We start from the raw sequence: 21,086 nt of genomic DNA, 5'->3' as shown, positions 1-21,086 counted from the left end.
AACCAAGTGCATATTCTAATTTTTGACATGTTTGTTGATTTATTTACGGTTTTTAAGGTGATAAATTGGGGCTCTCTTGTGATTTCCCATTTATTTTTCAAAAAATTGCCACTAGTGACGTGGAATGGTCAATTGTGGATCCCTTGTCATGTTTTCGGACACAATAAATTATCTTATTGTAGGAAAAAAAATGTCATGGAAAATGGTAAATTCATCCATTATTATTAAATCTTGTCATGTAATTTCTGTCAATATCATGCATTGACTTGAAATTGCACACTCCCTTTGTAATAATCATGAATTTATATAACCTTTCTCCCAATATGGCAATCAAATTAAACTCCTTATTAACACGTCATCAGTGACCTCCCATGAAGTTGTAGTGATAAATACACACGTCACTAATGATGTTATAGTTTGACATTTATTCTGTTTTTATTTGTTTAAATATACAACCGATAATTGGAAGGTTGATCATCTCATAAAGTCACTCAACAAAGAAGCAGCAAGTGAATGAAAGAGATACAGTAGAGAGACTGAGGAGAAAGAAAATGAGCGGAGCAGGGAAGACGGTGTGTGTGACCGGAGCATCCGGTTACATAGCTTCATGGCTGGTTAAGCTTCTTCTACACCGCGGTTACTCTGTCAATGCCACCGTTCGTGATCTCAGTTTGTTTGTTTGTTTCTTTTTTTTTGAACATTTTTTTGTTTTAATTGATTGTTGAATTTGGTACGTTTGTTGCTCATTTATCAAATGTTCTCCAAAAAATAAAAAATATATTCCTTTGGGGCGTTTGATACGTGTGAGAATGGAAATTTTGGAAATAAATACATGTTGGAACACATTCATATATTTTGCTCATTTGAATATCTTTGTCTAAAACTAGTTTAAATAGCAGTATGTAAGGAATAAATTACTCCGTATACACTAAGTTTAATTTATAAACATATCATCGCTAAGTTTAGAAAAACATGTCTTGATTATTAAGTTTTTTTTGCCATATTATTAGAATTGCTTTACAACTCTTGCAGATGATCCTAAGAAAGTTGAGCATTTACGCTCACTAGATGGAGCTAAGGACCGACTTCACTTGTTTACGGTGAACCTGTTGGAAGAGGGATCTTTTGATGCTGTATTGGAAAGGTGTGAAGGTGTTTTTCACATTGCTTCTCCCTTCTTTCTCGATATTAAAGACCCAGAGGTTCAACTCTTCCTTTACACATTTCGTTGCTTCCTTAGCTTCCATGCTTCTCATTTAACATTGCATAGTGTAAACTTTTGTGTATAACTGTGTTCTGTAATGCAAAATGACCTATGAGTACATGAGTGTGCATCTGTTTTTATTTCAACTAGTTCTTTGTAAGCCTGGTCATTTAGAATATACGATATGTACCAGTCTTTTGCAGGGGTGTGTTCGTAGGGGTTCATGAAATAAAATTTCTGTTCTGTTGCATCATATAAAACTGACCTGCATTGGTTTTTTGGTGAGTGGTAGTTACACATGTTTATTTTTACGGCTTTATTCATTGTTATTCGTAGGGGTTCATCGATTAGGGACTATTACTATTGTTTTGATTTGCCGGTGTTACTAGGTAGATGGAGCTCAGGTCACAAGTAGCATGTAATTCGTAGAAACAGAATAGCATTGGCATCTGATTTTTGTGCATGTGTTTTTACGTTAAGCAGTGATGTTTGTGGTTATTTGGTTAATAGGTGATATTTTTCTTCTTGACCTGGTTTTCTTCACTTCTTCATACCAGGCTGAATTGCTTGATCCTGCTGTGAAAGGAACACTTAATGTCCTCGAATCCTGTGCAAAATTCCCATCAATTAAAAGAGTAGTTCTAACATCTTCAATGGCCGCGATTTCACACAATGGCAAACCTCTAACTCCAGAAGTGGTCGTTGATGAAACCTGGTTTACTGATCCAAATCTCGTTAGGGAATCAAAGGTGTGCAATTTTTTTGGACCTGTAATCAAACTTATGTTTTTACTTCCATCACTAATTTAAGTGATCCGGTAAAATGGATTATAGAAACTATGAACCAATGCCAGCTGATTGCTTGCATTCAGTGTTAAGATGGTTAATATTGTTTTATTATCTAAACATCATATAATCTTCAGAATTGTAAGTCTTTTGAGTTGGTACAGATGTGGTACGTGCTCTCTAAGATTTTGGCCGAGGAAGCTGCTTGGAAGTTTGTGAAAGAAAAGGGTATTGATATGGTGAGTATAAATCCTGCAGTGGTTATCGGACCATTGCTGCAGCCAACACTCAACACAAGTGCTGCTGTAATAGTGAGCTTATTTGATGGTACGCGTCATATGAGAAATTTGCTGTTGTCCTTTGCAAGACGATTTGAGCCATTTAAACTACAGCGATTAACATGTATGCTTATTGCAATAATGCAGGTTCCGAAACATTTAATAACATGACTTTTGGTTGGGTACATGTTAAAGATGTTGCCATGGCACATATATTGGCATTTGAAGTCCCTTCAGCTAAAGGAAGGTACTGCTTAGTCGAAAGTGTTGCACATTATGATTCAGATATTGTTAAGGAGTTAAAAGAGCTATATCCAAACGCGGTACTCTTTTCAAAGTAAGTAGTTTCTATATCTTCAGTATTTCTTCAATTAGGCACCCTACAATGTCTTCGGATAAGTGAGAATCAGCTGTTTCCCAATTGGTAACGTTTTGAGCTGCCGAATAATTTCAGGTGCAAAAAAGGCAGTCCATTGAAGCCTGTTTACCAGGTCGCGAAGGAGAAAACTCAAAGTTTGGGCATCGATTATATACCTCTTAAAACAAGCCTTAAGGAGACTGTTGAAAGCCTGAAGGAGAAGGGGTTTATCAGCATTTAATTAAGTCAATTAGAAGGGGTCTATCAGCATTTAAGTACTTGATTGATTGATACTAAAAACCAATAGTTAAGCTTTTGTATTTCTGTGAGTCATTTTGCTTATGTATGACTACGGCGAGAGCCAATTTTCTTATACAAGGAACATGATGTATATTCAAAGAAGAGTAATAAAGGCATAAGAGTTATATTTTTCCTATCATGTTTAGAAAAGAATCTTTATTAGCTCTTGTCAAAAAAAAAAAAAAAAAAATTCTTTATTAGCTGCTTGATTAAGCATACATTGAAACCTTTTACTTAACTCTATATAAGTGGAGTATAAATTATAAAAAGTTGATATTAGGAAACTAATTATTAAAATTTAACAAGTGTCAACATTGATTAAAATAGACCATGTAAATAGTGCAAAAAGTTATTTTAAAGGTGAAAAGCCAAAAACCAATACTAAAAACTTTTCAGCCAGTAAAAAGTCATTTTCCAAACGCTTTTTTGGCTATTTGACCTAGATAAACAAGCCAAAATCCAAAAGCTGATGAAAAAGCCAACCAAAAGCCATTTGCGAAACACCCTCTTAAAAAAACGGAGGGAGTAGTACATATGTACTCGTGAAAAATATGCACGATACAATAAAATATAGTCTTAGATCTTCTAAATTAACACTTAACCATCTACCACCAGATTTAATTACTTGTATGTAGCTAGTGGAAGTGATATCGTACACGTCAAAATTTAAGTGTCTTAAATGGTCCTTTAGAAACAATTGGTTGACATTGTTCAAAATAAAAAGCTAGCCTATCTCTTTTTTTTCTATCTTCTTTCTATTCACTAAAAACAAGAAGAAGATGGATGAAATTGCAAAAGAAAAGGTGTGTGTAACAGGAGCATCTGGTTACATAGCTTCATGGCTTGTCAAATTATTGCTTCAACGTGGTTATACTGTCAATGCTACTGTTCGTAACCCAAGTATGTCCTCTAATGTTTTTTTCTTCTATATTTCTGTCGTAACTAATTAACAATTATTATATGAAGTACATTGTATTGTTTATGTAATCAATTAGTTTAAGTCATAGTGTTTGATCAATCATCAACGTAACAGTAATCTTTATTCTTATTAAGTATATACAATTATACAAAGTATATCATGTACACGAGGTAACAAGTTATAATCCGATAATGAGCTAGAAATCAGTTTGATAGGTGATGATCATCTGTTCGCTAAACAAGATGTCGAATATGTTTGGCTACGAGATAAGATTGTGTTTGTACATTTTAATTTCTTGATAGCTTGTGTGAGCATAAAAAGATTAGGCTTTTGAACAACTTAACAATGGTATTGTAAATAAATAACATGTTGTTGACTTTATTTATTTATTTTTTATTTTTTTTTACACCTAAATAACATGTCATTGAGTTTATTGCCTTTAAGATGATCCGAAAAAAACAGACCATTTGCTGGGATTGGAAGGTGCAAAAGAAAGGTTGCACTTATTCAAAGCAAATCTAATGGAAGAAGGCTCCTTTGATTCCGCTATTGTTGGATGTGAAGGTGTTTTTTCACACTGCTTCCCCAGTTATATTTAGTCCCAATGATCCTCAGGTCCTATTTTTTTTTTCTACTCCTCTCCATATATTAATTACATCTCGTTTCCCTCCAACATGTCCGGAATTGATAGTCACGTTAAACTTGTTATGTAACAATTACATTCAGACGGAGGAAGTATAACATAATTTGATCAAATTTTATACAGGCCGATGTACTTGACCCAGCTGTCAAGGGAACGCTTAGTGTTCTAGCATCTTGTAAGAAGTTTCCAACCGTAAGACGGATGGTTTTAACTTCATCTACAGCTACATCCCTAATTACTAGTAGAACCTTAACTCCTGATGTGGTGGTTGATGAAACTTGGTTTTCTGATCCTGAATTATGCAAGGGTTCAGATCTGGTAAGCCTATCTCCTGTGTATTTGTATATAGGTGCATTTTTACTACAATCCATCAATGTATTTGTTAAACTCTGCTTGACTTGAGTATATTATCAATTCATCTATCAATTTAACCAATCATGGAGATGCCCCTTGTCGTTGGCCCAAGGCTACCAACTAGTGGGCGTATGTGGTTTCGAACAACAATTTATTACTCCCAGATGCATTTCTCTTCACTGTTCGAATTTTTTGACATTATGTCCCAAAAATCATTATAATGTGTCTTATTTCATTTATTATAACCTTTTTTGGAGAACATTTTTAAATCCAATAAAATTAGGCATCAAGGTCCGATCCTTCTTATGCTTTCCATGGGACCCTGGGCTAGGGAGGGTCGGCCTATTTGGTAATCAAAACCATTTAATTCATTCATTGTCTCATGACTCTATACCCCTCGTAATCACGGTTCACCACCTTTATGGTTTTTGTGTTCAGATGTATTACACACTCTCAAAAGTATTAGCCGAAGAAGCAGCTTGGAAATATGCCAAAGAGAATGATATTGACATGGTGTCTATCAATCCTTCCATGGTCATAGGGCCTATGTTGCAACCAACTATTAATGATAGTGTAGCTTCAATATTAAACTTAATTAATGGTATGTTAGTCTCTTTCTTATCTTCAATTATGTGACGGTTACATATAAATACTTGTAGATAGCGTGAAATTCGATATCCTATATTGTTTGGTTGACAAAAGAGAAAAAATCACCTCCTTTCAATTTTAATTTCTTAGGTATTTAACAAAAAAAATTATAGGATTTAATTTCTTTGTACATACATTTCATCATCGGTAGTACTTTTACAAATTCATCAAGTGACTGCTAGATTTGGTAAAGTATGTGACATAGTTTGTCATCTCATTGTCATTGGTTTTTTGACAATTATTAGGATCTGGATATTATCCAGACTTAGCGTGTCCATGGGTACATGTTAAGGATGTCGCGGAAGCTCATATACGTGCATTCGAGATTCCTTCAGCTAAGGGACGATATATTTTAGGTGAAAGGGTGTTACATTATTCTGATGTTAAGAAGATATTGCATGAACTCTATCCCTCTATAAAGCTTCCTGATAAGTGAGATTTTTATTTATTTATTTATTATTAATTCTTACAATATAATTCTTCAAAAATTTATTCACTCTAAGCAAGTAATTTTGTATGTCTAGTATTCTAATGTTTAGACAAGAAAGGGATGTTTTAGCTTGTTAAGACACCAACTCTTGTCTAAAGGTTAGATAGATGTTAAACATTTTAGATCATATGATTTGAAATTTTGTAACTGTTTTCAGGTGTGTGGATGTTGGTGACCCTCTACCAAAAACAAATTTTCAACTTTCAAACTTTAAAGTCAAAAGTTTGGGCATTGAGTATATATCTTTCGAAGTAAGCCTTAAGGAGACTGGAAAATCTGAAGGAGTTGAGATTGGTATAGTTCGTGAAACTTCAATTAATGATGCCACTTATAAATTATGCTACTTCAAGATGTTATTAGATTCATGTCGATTGTATGCACTTATTAATTATTTTTAGAGCTTTAAACATTATTTTCAAGGAAGTATATTATTCAAGCATTCAAAAAAACATGTATCTTTAGCTTATTTTAGGACCTAGGTTATATATAAACATTTTTTAGTTTAACTTTGAATTAGATTTTGGAAATATTAAGGGTCTCTTACACTCCATCCGTTTCAAAATTAATGTCTTAGTTTGACTTTTGCACTATACATATACACGTATATACGTGGACCTTTATTTATGATTTATACATAAAATAAATAAAGTAATGTGGTTGGAATCGTCTCAATATATAGTTTTAAATATTAATTTATTATAATTTACTCGTATATTTATTGATAATTAAAAATATTGTTGATCGTAATTTCGCCTTGACAAATATTCCGACCAAATTAGGCATTTTTATTGAAACAGAGGGAGTAGTCTTATCTATCCCTTAGGATTCCAACAATACAGGTTGTTGGGGCTACTAGCTCAAGCTCAACTGAAGCCCCGTAGTTTGGGCCTACCAGCCCTCAGTAGATTGGAGATTGGCCGGAAATGGATCAAGTTGGTTAAACTGAAACTATATTTGAAAATTATCATTTGTCCTTTTTTCGGGAAAAGACCAAAATTTGACAACCTTGAGTAAGAGTAAAAAAAATGATAACCTCTTCTTTAAATCCAATTATAATAAGTCGCAAAATCAAGGTAGCAAAAGTTATGGGGAATTTAATGATGAGCTGGAGGAGTATCCTCCGGAACTTCATTCATGCCTTTGCTTCATCTGATGTTGATGCTTTACCATCAAAATAATAATAATAGTAACGTTGTTCGTGATACCCTTGTTGATATTTGTTTCCGCTCTGAGATTTCTGTAAAAAAAAAAAGGTCGATGTTGGGTTGTTTGGAGGGAATGACGGGGCTTTTCGGCCAGCAGATGTGTTGCTTTACTCTTGGGATAGAGGCCTAGATGTCTGTGTTGACCTGACGGGGTCTTCTCCATTGACACAATCTGGGTTGTCTGACTTCGTTCCCGGTCGTGTCGTGTCGGCTGCGGCTCAGCAGAAGCGGGACAGGTATGGGGTGCGTTGCAGAGCTATTGGCTATGGTTTTCTTCCTTTCTCCTTTTCTTCATTGGGGGAATTGGAGAAGGATGCTATTGCATTGCAGAAGCGGGTTCAGGCGTTCGCTAGGACTCAGGATATTGGTGCTCGTGCGGCTGCTCACATCTTCAATAGGATTGGGTTCGCTATGGCTAGAGGGGTGGGGGCCCAGATTGTATCTCGGCTCCCCACTAATTTCTTGTAAATCGTTTGACTTTATAGGTTTTTGATAATAATAATAATAATAATAATAATAATAATAATAATAAGCCGAAAAATAGTTTATCCATTATCGTCATATGTGTTACTTCCACAAATTAATACTTTCTCCGTATTTTTGTAAGTGAAACGTTTTTTCTATGCATGACTTTACATATGTCAATTTAAAGCTTTGACCAACAATATCTTCAATTATCAAAAACTAAATATTATAGTAATTGAATATTAATAATTTATTCATTGAAATGATTTCATCAAGTATCAGCAAAACAATACGGAATTTTTTTTTTTTTTTATGTATAAATTACTAACATTAGTTAAAGTGGATTAAGTGAATAGTGTAAAAAAATCAAAATATTTTAACTTAAAAAAATACGAAGTTTGTACTCCCGTAGCTTATTACTCTAGTCTCTAGTTACTAATTACTATATTGATATTAAAAAAATAATAATAAATAATAAATAAAAAACGCAATATCTATTAACTAATATTATAACAAAACGTTGCTAACATCATCAACCCCCTCCCTATCTTATGTGTCGCTTCCTCATTAAAAAAAATTCCGCCAATTTAATGTATGATGTCATTATTAATTTTTATATATTTTTTTAAAAAAATCTACACTTTATGTAAATGTCAATTATTGTTTAACTGATCTTATCGATAATGTCAATCATTGTATAACTAACTTTTACTTATAAGTACATATAAATATTTCACATTTTGGACTGATACAATGATGATGATATTGCTTAATTAATCCGTTATATTAATTTGATAATATATTTAGATGATAGACATACCATATTTTACTCTAACCTATTAGCTAGGTTGGTTAAGGTTGAATGGTCCAAATAACGGTGTGAAAGAAAGAGTTGGGGGGTAATGCCAAATAAAAGAGGTAATATGTGTGATAATATTGTGAAATGTATTCAATTAACTATTATTAAAACAGAGTATGTTGACGTCATCGCTGTCTACATGTCACCCTCTTAATAAAATTTTCCCCGCCTAAATACAAGGATGATGTCATCTTATTTTTTATTATTATTTTTTTTTTTTTAAATTTTGTGGAGCTACCACATATAACGTTTTTTAAATTTGAATAATATTAGAAGCTTCTGCATTACAACTACTCTGTACAACTTATCAATTTATTCTAGGAAATTGAACAATTTTAAATAGCACACTATTAATTGACCCCCTACGTTGAAATATGTATTACACAACGTTAAATAAGTATTATATCATAATTTTGATGAAAATCTAAAATTTTAAATATTTTGTACAAGGTGCATAATTCTTATTTATATTAATGTATAATAGTCATTAAGTTATAAATGTACAAATTATAAAATAGATTTTGTATAAACCGCGCATCACACAGGTTTTAACCTAGTTAATTATAATACAGAGTAATACAAAGTACATAAGTACGGTGTATAATGAAAAGTAAAAAAACAAAATCAACGCTTTTATTAGTAATCAAAAATAGTGTTTCCGATTCTTTTTATTTAATTTAATTTAGATTTTTATTTGTTACTATTTTCCGCTTAAACAGCCAAAAAAAATTAAAACCCCAAGTATACGCAGCGTTTTAAAAGCAATACTTATCACTATCACAATTAGCCAATTAGGCGATATGAAGATAAGGAGTTGAAAATATAAAATCCAAAAATTCCAAAGAAAGACAAACAAAACAAAAAAAAAAAAACAAAATCTGAATGGAAAAGGTAATGAGTGGAGAAGGAAAGAAAGTGTGTGTAACTGGTGCTTCAGGTTACATAGCATCCTGGATTGTCAAGCTCTTGCTTCAACGAGGTTATGTTGTCAATGCCACTGTTCGCAGCCTAAGTATTATCTCCTCTCCCTCTCTTTGATTTTTAGTACGTACTACCTTTGTTCGGATTTAGTTATTACATACGAGTACATAATTAGCTAGAAAAAATTACTCGCACACTATTAAGATGACAACATTTATTGTATTATTAGTAGGATGTATTGCTAAATTGCTAAGGTTTTATAAACATTTATTATTTCTTTGAAAATGGGTTTGTTGCTATTACTAATGTAATGTTATTTGCAACTTCAGAAAACCGTTGCAATAATATTTGTCACTTTTATTTGCGTACGAATTTAGTGTTTTATAAATCATTTGTGTGTATATTGTCCTTGAACTGAAAGGACAATGATAGAGTGTTAAGAAGATGACACTTATCATTGGTGTTCGAAATTGCATCAATAATATATAAGTCAAGCATTTGGTTAGATAATATGAAAGCTGATAATTAGTTATTATTGGCTGTAATTGCCTAGTTTATTTAGTTGCTCTAGGCTCTAGCTTTACGAGTTCCCAAACTATATGTGTGTGTTGTTAGTTACGATGTTGTTGGGCTTGGACGTGCAGATGATCCCACGAAAACGGACCACTTGCTTGCATTGGATGGTGCTGAACATAGGCTTCACCTGTTTGAAGCAAACCTCGTCGAGGAAGGTTCCTTTGATTCTGCAATTCATGGATGTGACGGTGTTTTCCATACTGCAACTCCCCTTAAATTTAATTCAGAAAACCCTGAGGTTCAAGTTCAACTATAGCCTTTAAACATGTTCTTATTACTTCCTAATTTCAGTATGGCTCTACTATTTTGACTGATATAAGTCACTTAATTGCTGGTTTTTGTATTGCTAACAAAAGAAAAATTCTAATTTTGATGAGTACTTGTTACTTTGTTAGTATTGTTCCATTTGATCAGTGTTACATGGAACTCTTACGCGTTGAGAATGTTCTGTTGCAAGTAAACATGTTGCACACTTGCACAACCTACAATACTTGCAGATTACTAGTAATAAGCAGACTTATTTCTGTTTCGATTCTGTAATTTCTGATATTTCAGGCAGAAGTAGTTTCTGTAATTTTTTTGTGGTTGTCAGTATTGTTTCATTTGATTAATGAACATGTAATTGTTGATTTGTTATGCGCTGAGAATGTTCTTATAGCAAGAGATGTTGCACTCCCTAGAGTAGTTACAGATTAAATTAACAAGTCATAACTAATAAGCAGACTTAATTCTGTTTCGCCTCTGTAATTTCTGATATTTCAGGCAGAAGTGATTGATCCTGCTGTGAAAGGAACTCTTAATGTACTTGCCTCGTGTGCAAAATCCCCGTCTGTCAAACGAGTGATCTTCACATCTTCTACTGCGGCAGTATCACACACTGATACACCTCTTACCAATGAAACAGTAGTTGATGAAACATGGTTTTCTTCTCCTGAGTGCTGCAAGGGCAAAATTGGGGTATGTATGATTCTGTTACACAGCAAAATTTGCTAGGAACTTATTCTGTTGTACTTCTTTAATCGTCGTTTACAGGAATGTTATTTACTCTCTAAAACCTTAGCCGAGGATGCAGCATGGAAATTCGCCAAAGAGAATGGCATTGACATGGTATCGATAAACCCTGCAGCTGTAATCGGCCCAATGTTGCAGCCAACCACGAATATTACTACCTTTTTCTTTGTATTTAACTTGATTAATGGTATGATAACTTCTTTAGCTTGCTATTTAAGTGTCATGTGTTGAGTTGGTGTTGTAAGAACTTTGATTCAATGTTAGATTGCTTCTAATATTATAGTTGATTCAGGGTCGGAAACTTATTCAAATGCTACTTTTGGGTGGGTTCATGTCAAGGATGTTGCTGAAGCACATATTCGAGCTTTTGAGATCCCTACTGCTAATGGGAGGTACATATTGAGCGAAACTGTTGCACATTTTGCAGATTTAGTCAAGATGTTGCGCGAGCTATACCCAAATTCAAAACTCCCTAACAAGTAAGTTCATGTCTTCCTCAAATTTTGTGACTAATGTTGTCACTTGCTAGGTACAAATGTAAGTGAGTTATCGAATTAATAGTCCTGTATTGAAAGATAAAGTAAAGAGCTTCCTCGTTATAATCCAAGTGACAAGCACGGTTATTTTCCAAAGGTTTGTGCAATAAGAACTTAAATGTCTCGTTTTCAGGTGTGCAGACGATGAGCCACTTGATGCGACTTACAAGCTTTCGAATGAAAAGGCTAAAACCTTAGGCATTGAGTTCATTCCCTTAAAAATCGCGCTCAAAGAGACCGTCGAGTGCTTAAAGGAGAAGTTCAACATTACAACCACAGTCGAGGGTGAATGGTTTTTGCAACAATAAAGGGATGCCTTTATTATTGTTGTTATAATTTATTGTTAATTTGGTAGCTATGATAATGATATTATCTACTGTAATAATGTGGGATGGGCCTGATTGTTTGAGAATGGTAATTAAATTCAATGATTAAATTTTGGACCTTAGAACATAAAAGCATACTTTCTATAATTACTCTATATGATAATTTTGCTTATACTTTGAGCCAATAAGATGAGTACTAGAATGGACAATTGAAATTTTGGAATATTGCTTCTATGATTGATCATTTGATGGATTGGAAACAAATATGTTGGTTCATTAATAGAGTTTCTACAAAAACTAAAAAAAAAAAAAGGGGAAAAAGAACTCAACTCTGAAGAGTGAAGAGTTGTAAAATCATTCTAGTTTCTGAACAATTTTTTAAGAAAATATCGCTTTTTTTTTTTTTTTTTTTGGGGGGGTGTGTATTTATTAATTATCGCAAGAATCGTAACACATTAAAAGCTTCTGTTACTCTTGTAGTCTTGTGAGTTTGAATAGTTTGAAATTGCACGCAAACCTACTTGTATCAGATGTCACCTTTCTTGGCTTTCTACCAAAAGTTTCTGCATTACACGACTCTACGAGAAAATCCACTAATTTTGCCCAACTTTTCTTTAATAAAATAAAGGTGTCACATTCATGGTCTATATCACCATAATAAGTGCTTGTCAAAAAAGAAAAAAAAATACGGAGTAAGTGCTAAAGGGAGTTATGGGGCATTATTCACTATAATATAAGTGCTTATGAGTCTTAAATCTTAATAGTATAATAAATTTACCCAAAGATGTGCTACTCTGAAGAGAACTTCGTCGTAATATAAGAAGTAATGTTAAAAAACTTTTTAGATGTACCTCAATAATTTTATTATTTCTCTTTCGTATCAGCCCCACTCATGTTATTTTTTTTTTTATTATTTATATCTCTTACTAACAATACTTTGTATTATAAACCTATAAGCGTAGTTTATAATTTTCTTAAACTATAAGTCAAGCCTAGTATTGCAACTAATGCGAAACGGATGGAGTATCAAATTTGAAAGACATAATCAACTGAATTTTGAACTCGTGATCTTTGAATCACGCTGGCTCTTGATACCATGTTAGAGGACCAACTCAATCAAAAGTTTAAATTGAATATTGAAATCCAAGATCGGTTTATATACTCTATCACGTATCAATTAATAAACTGAAAAAATATGTTTTCTTGTTATTATTATACTACATGAGGAAAGAAATACGAGGTAAATTTTATGGCGAAAAAATGATATTTCCTATTCAAAAGATGTTCCTCTTTCTCTCATTAATCCCATGTCACATTCAAATTTTCAAGTCCTTCACTTTCATAGTACGAGTAGTATTTCCCTACATGAATTCCATCAATTTCCACGTAGTTATCAAATTTTAAACGCCGTTATTGGTTAGAAAATTATTCAATGCTTGATACCTTTTAGGTGCATGCATAGTACGAATAGTATTTCATTACAACCTTTCTTCGGTTTTTCCTATATAAACGTCTTCTTCTTCTCCTTTAGTTTATACATAAACTCTTGTTTTCATACTTTACATTAAGGGGAAAAAAAAAGGTTTATAAAGTGAGGAGAAAAATAATTAAATTCAAGATATAATTGCTAATTAATTAATCATGATGAATTCTAAATCAGGGGAAGGGAAGAAAGTATGTGTTACAGGTGCTTCAGGCTACATTGCTTCTTGGATTGTCAAACTCTTGCTTGATCGCGGTTACACAGTCAATGCCACTGTTCGTAGTCTAAGTAAGTATGTATGTTAATTTACTCTTACGGCCGGTTTGATAGGTAGAATCAATAAATCTATGTCATGTTGGTTTCTATTTTTTTTTTTGTGTATAAAAATATTTTTAGATGTTTTCCCTATAAGTTAAGTGTCTTTTTTTTACATTTGGTATACTCGTGGTGATCAAGGGTAAAAAATTCGAGACATGAGTTATGAATCTAATATGCTCGTTAGTAGGGGTGTACAAAAATTGGCCCGGACCTGAAACCGGACCTGAACCGACCTGAACCGGACCGGACCTGACCCGGACCTGTTGATTCAGGTCCGGTCCCGGTTCTTAAAAATCCAGGTTCCCGGTCCCGGTCCGGACCCGGTCCAAACCCGGGGTTTTCAGGTCCGGACCTGAAACCCGGGAAAATCGTAATTAAAAAAAAAAAAAAAAAAAAAGAAGAAAACCAAACTCTGAAAAATTGAAACTGAGTTTTCGTGGACTTATTTGTATTTTCGGTGGACTCATTTGTATTTTTGGTGTTTGAGAATCGGGACTTTATAGACTTTATGTAGTTTTGTAATTGATAATTTTGGTTTGTATGTAATTATTAAATTATGCAACAGGTCTAAAAATCACAAAACAGGTCCATATGCAGGTCCATATGCAGGTCCAACAGGTTTTGTATTAAAAAAAAACGAAAAAGACACAAAACAGGTCCATTCAGGTCCAAAGCCGGACCGGACCTGATTTTTCAGGTCTGGCCCGGAACCGGACCTGTTAATTCAGGTCCGGTCCCCGGTCCTCATAATTACCCAATTCAGGTCCCCGGTCCAAACAGGTCCGGTCCAGGTCCTGTCCGATTTTGGACCGGTGTACACCCCTACTCGTTAGAAGAGTCAGGATTCTTTTCATTATATAGAATGCACGGATTTAAAAGGGAGATATTGGAGATGGACTTTTCTATAAATTCTCTCTCAAAATCTTGTAATTAGATGGTCTAGTAAAGTAGTAATTAGAGAGAACCCTCTAGAAAAGAAAACACTCCCTATGTTTAGAATAACAATACCAAGAAAAAATATAGGATTTTATTTGTTGTCTAAGTGAATCTGCATGTTGATTATTCTTAACTTTAGTAATTAGAATTTTCAATTTTAAAAGTGAAATTTAGGAATGGACTTTTCTTTTTAATTCTTAATCTACTCATCACCATCTAGTAATTAGATGGTCTAGTAACAGAAGAGGATCCTCTAAAAAAGAAAAAACTTGGAAAATACTAAACAGTGTAATAACAACATGCCAATTTCATGAAGGAAGGTTTCGTTTAATTCTTGACTTACATTTGTTACAACTGAAGGAGTTCATAATTTGTTGAATTTAAACAGTATAGTATTGTTTCATTTTTTGGGAATTTTGGTTGTTGAGTATAGTGGTACTTTATGGCAATCATCTTTCTTTAGTTTATTAATTGATGGTCCCAATAACTTTCTAGCTGGAAATTTACTTGTTGTAACGAACTTTTCTTGCCCTGGTTATGGACAAAGGAGAGTAATTTCCTTATGGGTGTCCAAAAATGGATTGAATTGACAATCACTAGCAAAAATATCTACAAGTTGTCGATTTTATTTTTCGTAAGTGGTTCAGCATCGAATGCATTCGACCATACGATGTATCTAACTATCTAAGTGTTTTGGCTTTAGAATTGAGTGTCATGAGACAAATTGGTTGATCACTCGGTCAGGTCGGTTTTAGTTCAGCCGTAGTTTAGGCATTTGGGTTAAAGACATGTCAACCATTTCCAGTTGTTTAATTTCTTGTTATTTCAATTTCCAATTTCATGATTACGTTATTGTGTTCAAGATCCAAAGTTTCAATATGAATAAATTTTGACAGAGCTAGACAGATGCATAATACATTCTGAATTACAACTATGTATAACTGCTTAAAATTCAGCCATTAAATGTCATCAAGTTTGGTTATTTGACACTAAATTTGGACCAAAAAGGCATATATTCTTATTATAAAATAATCAAATATGACACTTGGACATGAACCCTGAATCCCATGTTTGAGATGTATTGTTTGCAGGTTTCAGGGGTCGTTTGGTTAACATATGAAGTGAAAATTCCCATGAACTTCTAATATATGGGAATTAAATTCCTCAATCAAATTCATGGGAATTTTTAAAAGTTGTTTGGTTAATAATAAGGGAAGTAAATTCCCATAGGAATTTCAACTTATCTAGGGGGGACTAGGTAAGTAAATTCCTATATTTTGTGAGAATTGGAAATTCCTAGGAAGTTCTATTTCCCTCATTTCACCAAATTTTATTCATCCAAACAACTTCTCATTTTGCAATTCCTAGGAACTTTCAATTTCCATGGTTTTTTTTTATGTAAATCAAACAACACCTTAATAACATAGTGTAGTAGTATACAGTGGCGGATCTAGGGGGGTACGCAGAGGTACAGTTGTACCCCCATTCCGCGGAAAAAAAATAAAAGACTGATAACAAAGAGACTACCTGTTTTAATAGGCGGTCTCTTAGGTACTGCTATGTAGTTTGCCGCAGCAACTAATAGCCCGCGTTTTTTTGTGTACAACTTAACCCCCTGTTTAATAAAGTGGTCTCTTAGGAAATTTGACTATTTGTCACACCATACTACTACTACTTTTGATCAAAGATACCTATTGTTACAAATAACAGGTCTCTTTGGTGATATTTGTTAATTTATTCCGCAGTAGATTAGTACCTTTGATCAAAGAGACCTATTGTTACAAATAACAGGTCTCTTAGATAATCTCTTTTTTTTTCTCCCAAACATATTTAGTTACTCAATTACAAGTCATGTTGTATAGTGTACGCAAATACTAATACAATAGGCAAAATTATTATGCTTCACATATTACTTAGTATTTTGTAATTTTTTAAAAAAAAACTTAATTTCGTACCCCCATTCTCCAAATCTGGGATTCGCCACTGGTAGTATATACAAGTAGTTTTGTCCTAAGTCTACAATTGTTTTGTTCTAATGTACAGATGATCCGAAGAAGGTAGATCACTTGATTGCATTGGATGGAGCAAAGGATAGACTTAACTTATTCGAGGCTAATCTCTTGGAGGAAGGCTCCTTTGATGCTGCCATTCATGGATGTGACGGTGTTTTCCATACTGCATCCCCTGTTAAACTGGATGTTCCGAATCCTCAAGTAATCTCTTAATGACTTAATCTCTTGATCTTGTTTCAGGCTGAGCTAATTGATCCGGCAATTAGCAAGTAATCCTTTATGTGAGGACTTTAGCAATTAGCAGTTCTAAATGCAACTATTCTTGATCTTGTTTCAGGCTGAGCTAATTGATCCAGCAGTAAATGGAACACTGAATGTTCTAGAAACCTGTGTTAGGATTCCATCCATTAAACGCGTGGTTTTAACATCTTCGATGGCTGCTGTTCTGCTCACTGGTAGACCTCTGACTCCTGAAACTGTAGTTGATGAAACATGGTTTTCTGTCCCAGAAGTCTGCGAGAAACTACAAATGGCTTGCATACTTGCCATAAAGTTCTGATCAGATTTTATGTTCTAATTGGTATAGGATACGAAAAATTCCAATTGAAACCTGGTTTTATTATGCAGAAGTGGTATCTTCTGTCAAAGACATTGGCAGAAGAAGCTGCGTGGAACTTTGCCAAAGAATATGGCCTTGATATGGTGTCGATAAACCCTGCAGTCGTGATAGGCCCTTTGCTGCAGCCAACAGTCAATGCTAGTTCTTTTGCTGTTTTAAGCTTGGTTAACGGTATGACCATCTCGTTTATTGGCATGAAAAGCTTTGTACTTTGAACTTAATTGGACTTGAATAGCTCTTATCTGAAACTTTCTGCGACATATTCAAATGTTTTTGAGTTATTTCAGGATCAGAAACCTACCAAAATGTAACCTTTGGATGGGTGCATGTTAAAGATGTAGCTGAAGCACATGTTCTAGCATTTGAAATTCCTTCAGCAAATGGGAGATATCTGTTAAACGAAAGCGTGAATCACGTTTCAGAAGTTGTAGAAATATTAAAAGAGCTTTACCCTAATCTCAAACTCCCAACCAAGTAAGCTTGTTCATTCTTCTATGCATTTCAGAGCTTAGTATCCCTCGTTATTCACTGCTAAAAAAAACTCTGAACGCTTTCAGGCCTGCAGATGACAAGCCTTTTGATCCAACATACAAGGTTTGTAAGGAAAAGGTTGAAAGCTTAGGCATCAAATACACTCCCCTGAAAACCGGCCTCAAAGACACTGTTGAATGCTTGATCGAAAAGTTCATTAGTGTTTGATTCTGCCATTTTAAGCTGCTCTGTAAATCTGATCATCTAGTCTACTGTCATATTTTTTATGTATTACATCTACAATCACGTCTATATAATGTAGCAACTGCAATTTGTATTATTGCCATATATCCCAGATCTGCTCTATATTGACATTTGAAGTAAAGAGAACTGAGAACATACAGCATTACAGCTTATCAAAATAACTTGGGTTTGTTGTTTGTTATCCCCTGGTCTGTACTACGATACTACTTATAACTGGATCAATGTGACTCTTAATCAGCTTCAAATTATATTTAACAAAAATCTTCTGAAAACAAAAAAAATACTTCGTTGTCTCTTGTGATGCTTAGTGTAGAAACTTCATAATACTTTACAACTATCTTTCATTTGTGATGTTAGTGTAGAAGCTCCCTAAAAAGCCAAAAAGGAAAAAGAGTGGTCATCTTTATTTCTCTTCTTTTTCAAGGCTTTTCTTTGTAACGGTTTTTCATGCCAGAAGAGGTAAAAAAATGTCTACATGTTATCCTTCATTTAGCAACAACTTTATTGGCCATGTTGCTGCATTTGCTTATTTGCAACAATCTTTGATACAGCTAATGGTTTACGAACATTTTGTTTCCTTTAATCATGGAGATTTGTAAATGATATGCAAATGTAACGCCCTTCTACATCTCTCCCAAAATTATCCCTTAAGAGTCCAACTCGGTCTCTAGTCAAGTCGAGAAAATGACGCTAATTGCCACGAAGAGATGGTACCATTCACAAATTAACCTTGAGATAATGCATACGCCCGTGCACGGGTAAATTTTATGTAACAATGTCAAGCTGTAATAACCAGAACACATAATTGCTCAGAGATTTAATTCTTATCCAACAGCATAATTATGCTAAAATAAAAATTCATGTGAATCATATTCCACTATGAACATACTCCTACTAAACCCAGAAACTAAAATCAATCAAACAAATACCACAATAAAAGACGGTATTTAAACATTTAAGATACCTCTTAACCCAAAGACATAAGTATGTAACATACAATTGAACAATGTATGGCAGATTCATTTATAACGAGTTTTGAAAGCAAACGATAATCCTGATTGCCATGTGCGCTAGCAAGCGACCATAGTTGTCAGCAACCCAGTGGCCGAATTCCCAAGATCCCTCATACCAAATGGAAAGACAAACAAAATAACAAAGCAATTAAGAAACTGATCAACAAAGATGACTCTCATGATTTACTCCCAAAAATGAAATGGTATGTTGCGGCTGCTGTTTGAGGAGATTAATATATACTCCACTTCATATTCAGCTAGGGTTTCAGGTTGGTTGCCCACTACACCACAATTACACGTGTATATACTCTATTCATGTTTTTGGGATGTCTTCTTCTTCACACTAGTAGACTTTTCATCCCATTGTTTTGGATTCTTCACTTGCCTTATTGACCTGATTTAGTAAGATACATAACTCTAGAAAAACTACTAAATTAGGTATAGTCATTTTTGACATGATTTCATTCTGTGTGCATTAAAAGATCACAAGGGCTTGGATAAATAACATACATTATGATATAATAGAACATGAGTTATGTTTAAAATATGTACTTCGTAATTTCAAATCAATCATACTACGAAGGAAAAAAGTTTAAAGCTCCGCATATCTCATGTTATTTTATCAATACATGATTTTTTTAATAGACAAACGTGTTCTTTTGATACATAATCGAATGTGGCAGTATATACTCTAGTTCATAGAATCATAGTCCACACAAATTGGTCTACCCATTTATTTTGGTTTGATAAATTGGAATTGAATCCTCATTTCAATCCCACAAATAAAAGTAAGGGATTGATATATTGGACTTTAATCCTCATTTCAATCCCACAAATAAAAGTAAGGAACATGTTCATTTTTTAGAATAGTAATCGTTATCCAAACCCCTTATCCCTTTAAACAAAGTCGCTATTATGTCTTAAATTTTTGTGATAACAATAAGGGTTATAGGTTACATCGCTAATGAATTAATACTTAATACTGATTCAATATCCATCATCATGTAATATATACTTTGAAGTACATACATATAGCTTTTAAATATGTAAAAAAAAAAAAAATTATGTAACGAAAATTAAATTCCAAAATGGGCCCTCGGATAGCCTCATGTACACCATACGAAATTACGAAGTAATAAACCAACAATATTTTGAAATAAAGGCACAACCGCACAAGGCATTAGTCCTCTCAATTGAAATGGGTCCAATTGTTGTTAGTGCAATGCATGTGAAACTTTAGCCACATATTTCTCACCACACCACACAGCACATTGTGTAGTACTCTAGTAATGTGTGCCCCAAAGTGTCCACGAATCATGAGAGCATGACCCAAAAGGCCAAGGCTACTTTTGATTTTTGAAAGTTTAAATAAATTGTTAAGAATCAAATCCTACTACATATTTTTATTTAATTAATTTTTTTTTCGGGGGGAGGGGTTGTATTTTACTACCCCTAAGATAAAAATAAAAAAATATAATTTAGCAGCATTATTGATTTAGCCCATCACTTTACACGTGTCAATGTCGGACATAGAGTATAGCAATTAACAAGTGGTTGTATTATTGGCTTATGGCTAGCTTCACAGGTTGCTTTTTGCCAAGGGTTTAATCAAGAACGGCAGATATATTTTATAAAGTCAATCCAAATAAAAGAACTCATAAAATTGAGATCTAAATGATAGGAAACAAAAAAAATTACGTATCGCTTGGAGCAAATTTATCTCCAGCCACTGATCATGAATTCATGACACCTTAAGACTTAAATAATCAAAGTGTGATTATTTGATTAAAAATACAAATTTCTGTACAACAATCAGATTACATTTAACAATAATCTCATAATGAAAAATATCAATGAACATATAATCTCTTGGATTAGATCACACACGTTACATCTTACATGTCCTTATAATAAGAACATGACCTTATATGAGAACATAAATTTCACATATGCTTGAATCGTGTATTTCATGCTACAAATTTGAAGACATTGAATCAAATCATGCATTTTACACTGCATACACCAGCATATCATAAACTAAAGAGTGCATTTTGTACGATGGAATTGCAAGATCATGCACTAAATCGTGCAT

General features: G+C 33.6%; 3 protein-coding genes and 1 pseudogene across 5 annotated transcripts; all 4 read left to right on the top strand.

Annotated features, from left to right (window-relative positions):
• Positions 1-466: 466 nt before the first annotated feature.
• On the top strand, positions 467-3,061 carry LOC110736241 (cinnamoyl-CoA reductase 1-like). Its single transcript, XM_021916412.1, has 6 exons — positions 467-669; positions 1,033-1,202; positions 1,762-1,953; positions 2,154-2,316; positions 2,415-2,604; positions 2,722-3,061. The coding sequence occupies exons 1-6, from the start codon at positions 552-554 to the stop codon at positions 2,864-2,866; spliced, it is 978 nt and encodes a 325-aa protein (XP_021772104.1). The 5' UTR covers positions 467-551; the 3' UTR covers positions 2,867-3,061.
• Positions 3,062-3,564: 503 nt separating this feature from the next.
• On the top strand, positions 3,565-6,492 carry LOC110736239 (annotated as a pseudogene).
• A 2,840-nt stretch (positions 6,493-9,332) lies between these two features.
• LOC110736238 (cinnamoyl-CoA reductase 1-like) lies at positions 9,333-12,050 on the top strand. 2 transcript variants are annotated; one of them, XR_002514222.1, is made up of 6 exons: positions 9,333-9,520; positions 10,074-10,243; positions 10,768-10,962; positions 11,038-11,203; positions 11,309-11,553; positions 11,686-11,778. XR_002514222.1 is itself a non-coding variant. In XM_021916411.1 (6 exons), exons 1-6 carry the CDS (start codon positions 9,391-9,393, stop codon positions 11,858-11,860), a joined length of 1,023 nt encoding a protein of 340 aa, XP_021772103.1. In that variant the 5' UTR covers positions 9,336-9,390; the 3' UTR covers positions 11,861-12,050. The 2 variants fall into 2 exon arrangements, 1 of the variants encoding a protein (XP_021772103.1); XM_021916411.1 differs by having other exon boundaries at positions 9,336-9,520; positions 11,309-11,495; positions 11,686-12,050.
• A 1,335-nt stretch (positions 12,051-13,385) lies between these two features.
• Positions 13,386-18,162, top strand: LOC110736236 (cinnamoyl-CoA reductase 1-like). 2 transcript variants are annotated; one of them, XM_021916410.1, is made up of 6 exons: positions 13,386-13,649; positions 16,659-16,828; positions 16,965-17,159; positions 17,255-17,417; positions 17,534-17,720; positions 17,804-18,162. In XM_021916410.1, exons 1-6 carry the CDS (start codon positions 13,520-13,522, stop codon positions 17,943-17,945), a joined length of 987 nt encoding a protein of 328 aa, XP_021772102.1. In that variant the 5' UTR covers positions 13,386-13,519; the 3' UTR covers positions 17,946-18,162. The 2 variants fall into 2 exon arrangements, with proteins under 2 accessions (XP_021772102.1, XP_021772101.1); XM_021916409.1 differs by having other exon boundaries at positions 13,391-13,649; positions 16,965-17,082; positions 17,214-17,417.
• The last annotated feature ends 2,924 nt before the right edge of the window (positions 18,163-21,086 follow it).

Source organism: Chenopodium quinoa, unplaced genomic scaffold (assembly GCF_001683475.1).
Source record: "Chenopodium quinoa cultivar QQ74 unplaced genomic scaffold, ASM168347v1, whole genome shotgun sequence".
Lineage (NCBI taxonomy): Eukaryota > Viridiplantae > Streptophyta > Magnoliopsida > Caryophyllales > Amaranthaceae > Chenopodium > Chenopodium quinoa.
Note: the sequence above shows the minus strand (reverse complement) of the source record. Positions and strands in the feature narration are given on the sequence as shown.

What these genes read in the sequence shown, in the direction of transcription:
- LOC110736236 (XM_021916410.1), top strand. Translation starts at nt 13,520, where the DNA reads ATGATGAATTCTAAATCAGGGGAAGGGAAGAAAGTATGTGTTACAGGT. An exon ending in TGGATGTTCCGAATCCTCAA is followed by an intron (nt 16,829 to 16,964) that starts GTAATCTCTTAA and finishes ATCTTGTTTCAG; the next exon opens with GCTGAGCTAATTGATCCAGC. An exon ending in TGTTTTAAGCTTGGTTAACG is followed by an intron (nt 17,418 to 17,533) that starts GTATGACCATCT and finishes GAGTTATTTCAG; the next exon opens with GATCAGAAACCTACCAAAAT.
- LOC110736238 (XM_021916411.1), top strand. Translation starts at nt 9,391, where the DNA reads ATGGAAAAGGTAATGAGTGGAGAAGGAAAGAAAGTGTGTGTAACTGGT. An exon ending in GCTGCAAGGGCAAAATTGGG is followed by an intron (nt 10,963 to 11,037) that starts GTATGTATGATT and finishes CGTCGTTTACAG; the next exon opens with GAATGTTATTTACTCTCTAA. An exon ending in TGTATTTAACTTGATTAATG is followed by an intron (nt 11,204 to 11,308) that starts GTATGATAACTT and finishes TAGTTGATTCAG; the next exon opens with GGTCGGAAACTTATTCAAAT.
- LOC110736241 (XM_021916412.1), top strand. Translation starts at nt 552, where the DNA reads ATGAGCGGAGCAGGGAAGACGGTGTGTGTGACCGGAGCATCCGGTTAC. An exon ending in ATCTCGTTAGGGAATCAAAG is followed by an intron (nt 1,954 to 2,153) that starts GTGTGCAATTTT and finishes GAGTTGGTACAG; the next exon opens with ATGTGGTACGTGCTCTCTAA. An exon ending in AACGCGGTACTCTTTTCAAA is followed by an intron (nt 2,605 to 2,721) that starts GTAAGTAGTTTC and finishes GAATAATTTCAG; the next exon opens with GTGCAAAAAAGGCAGTCCAT.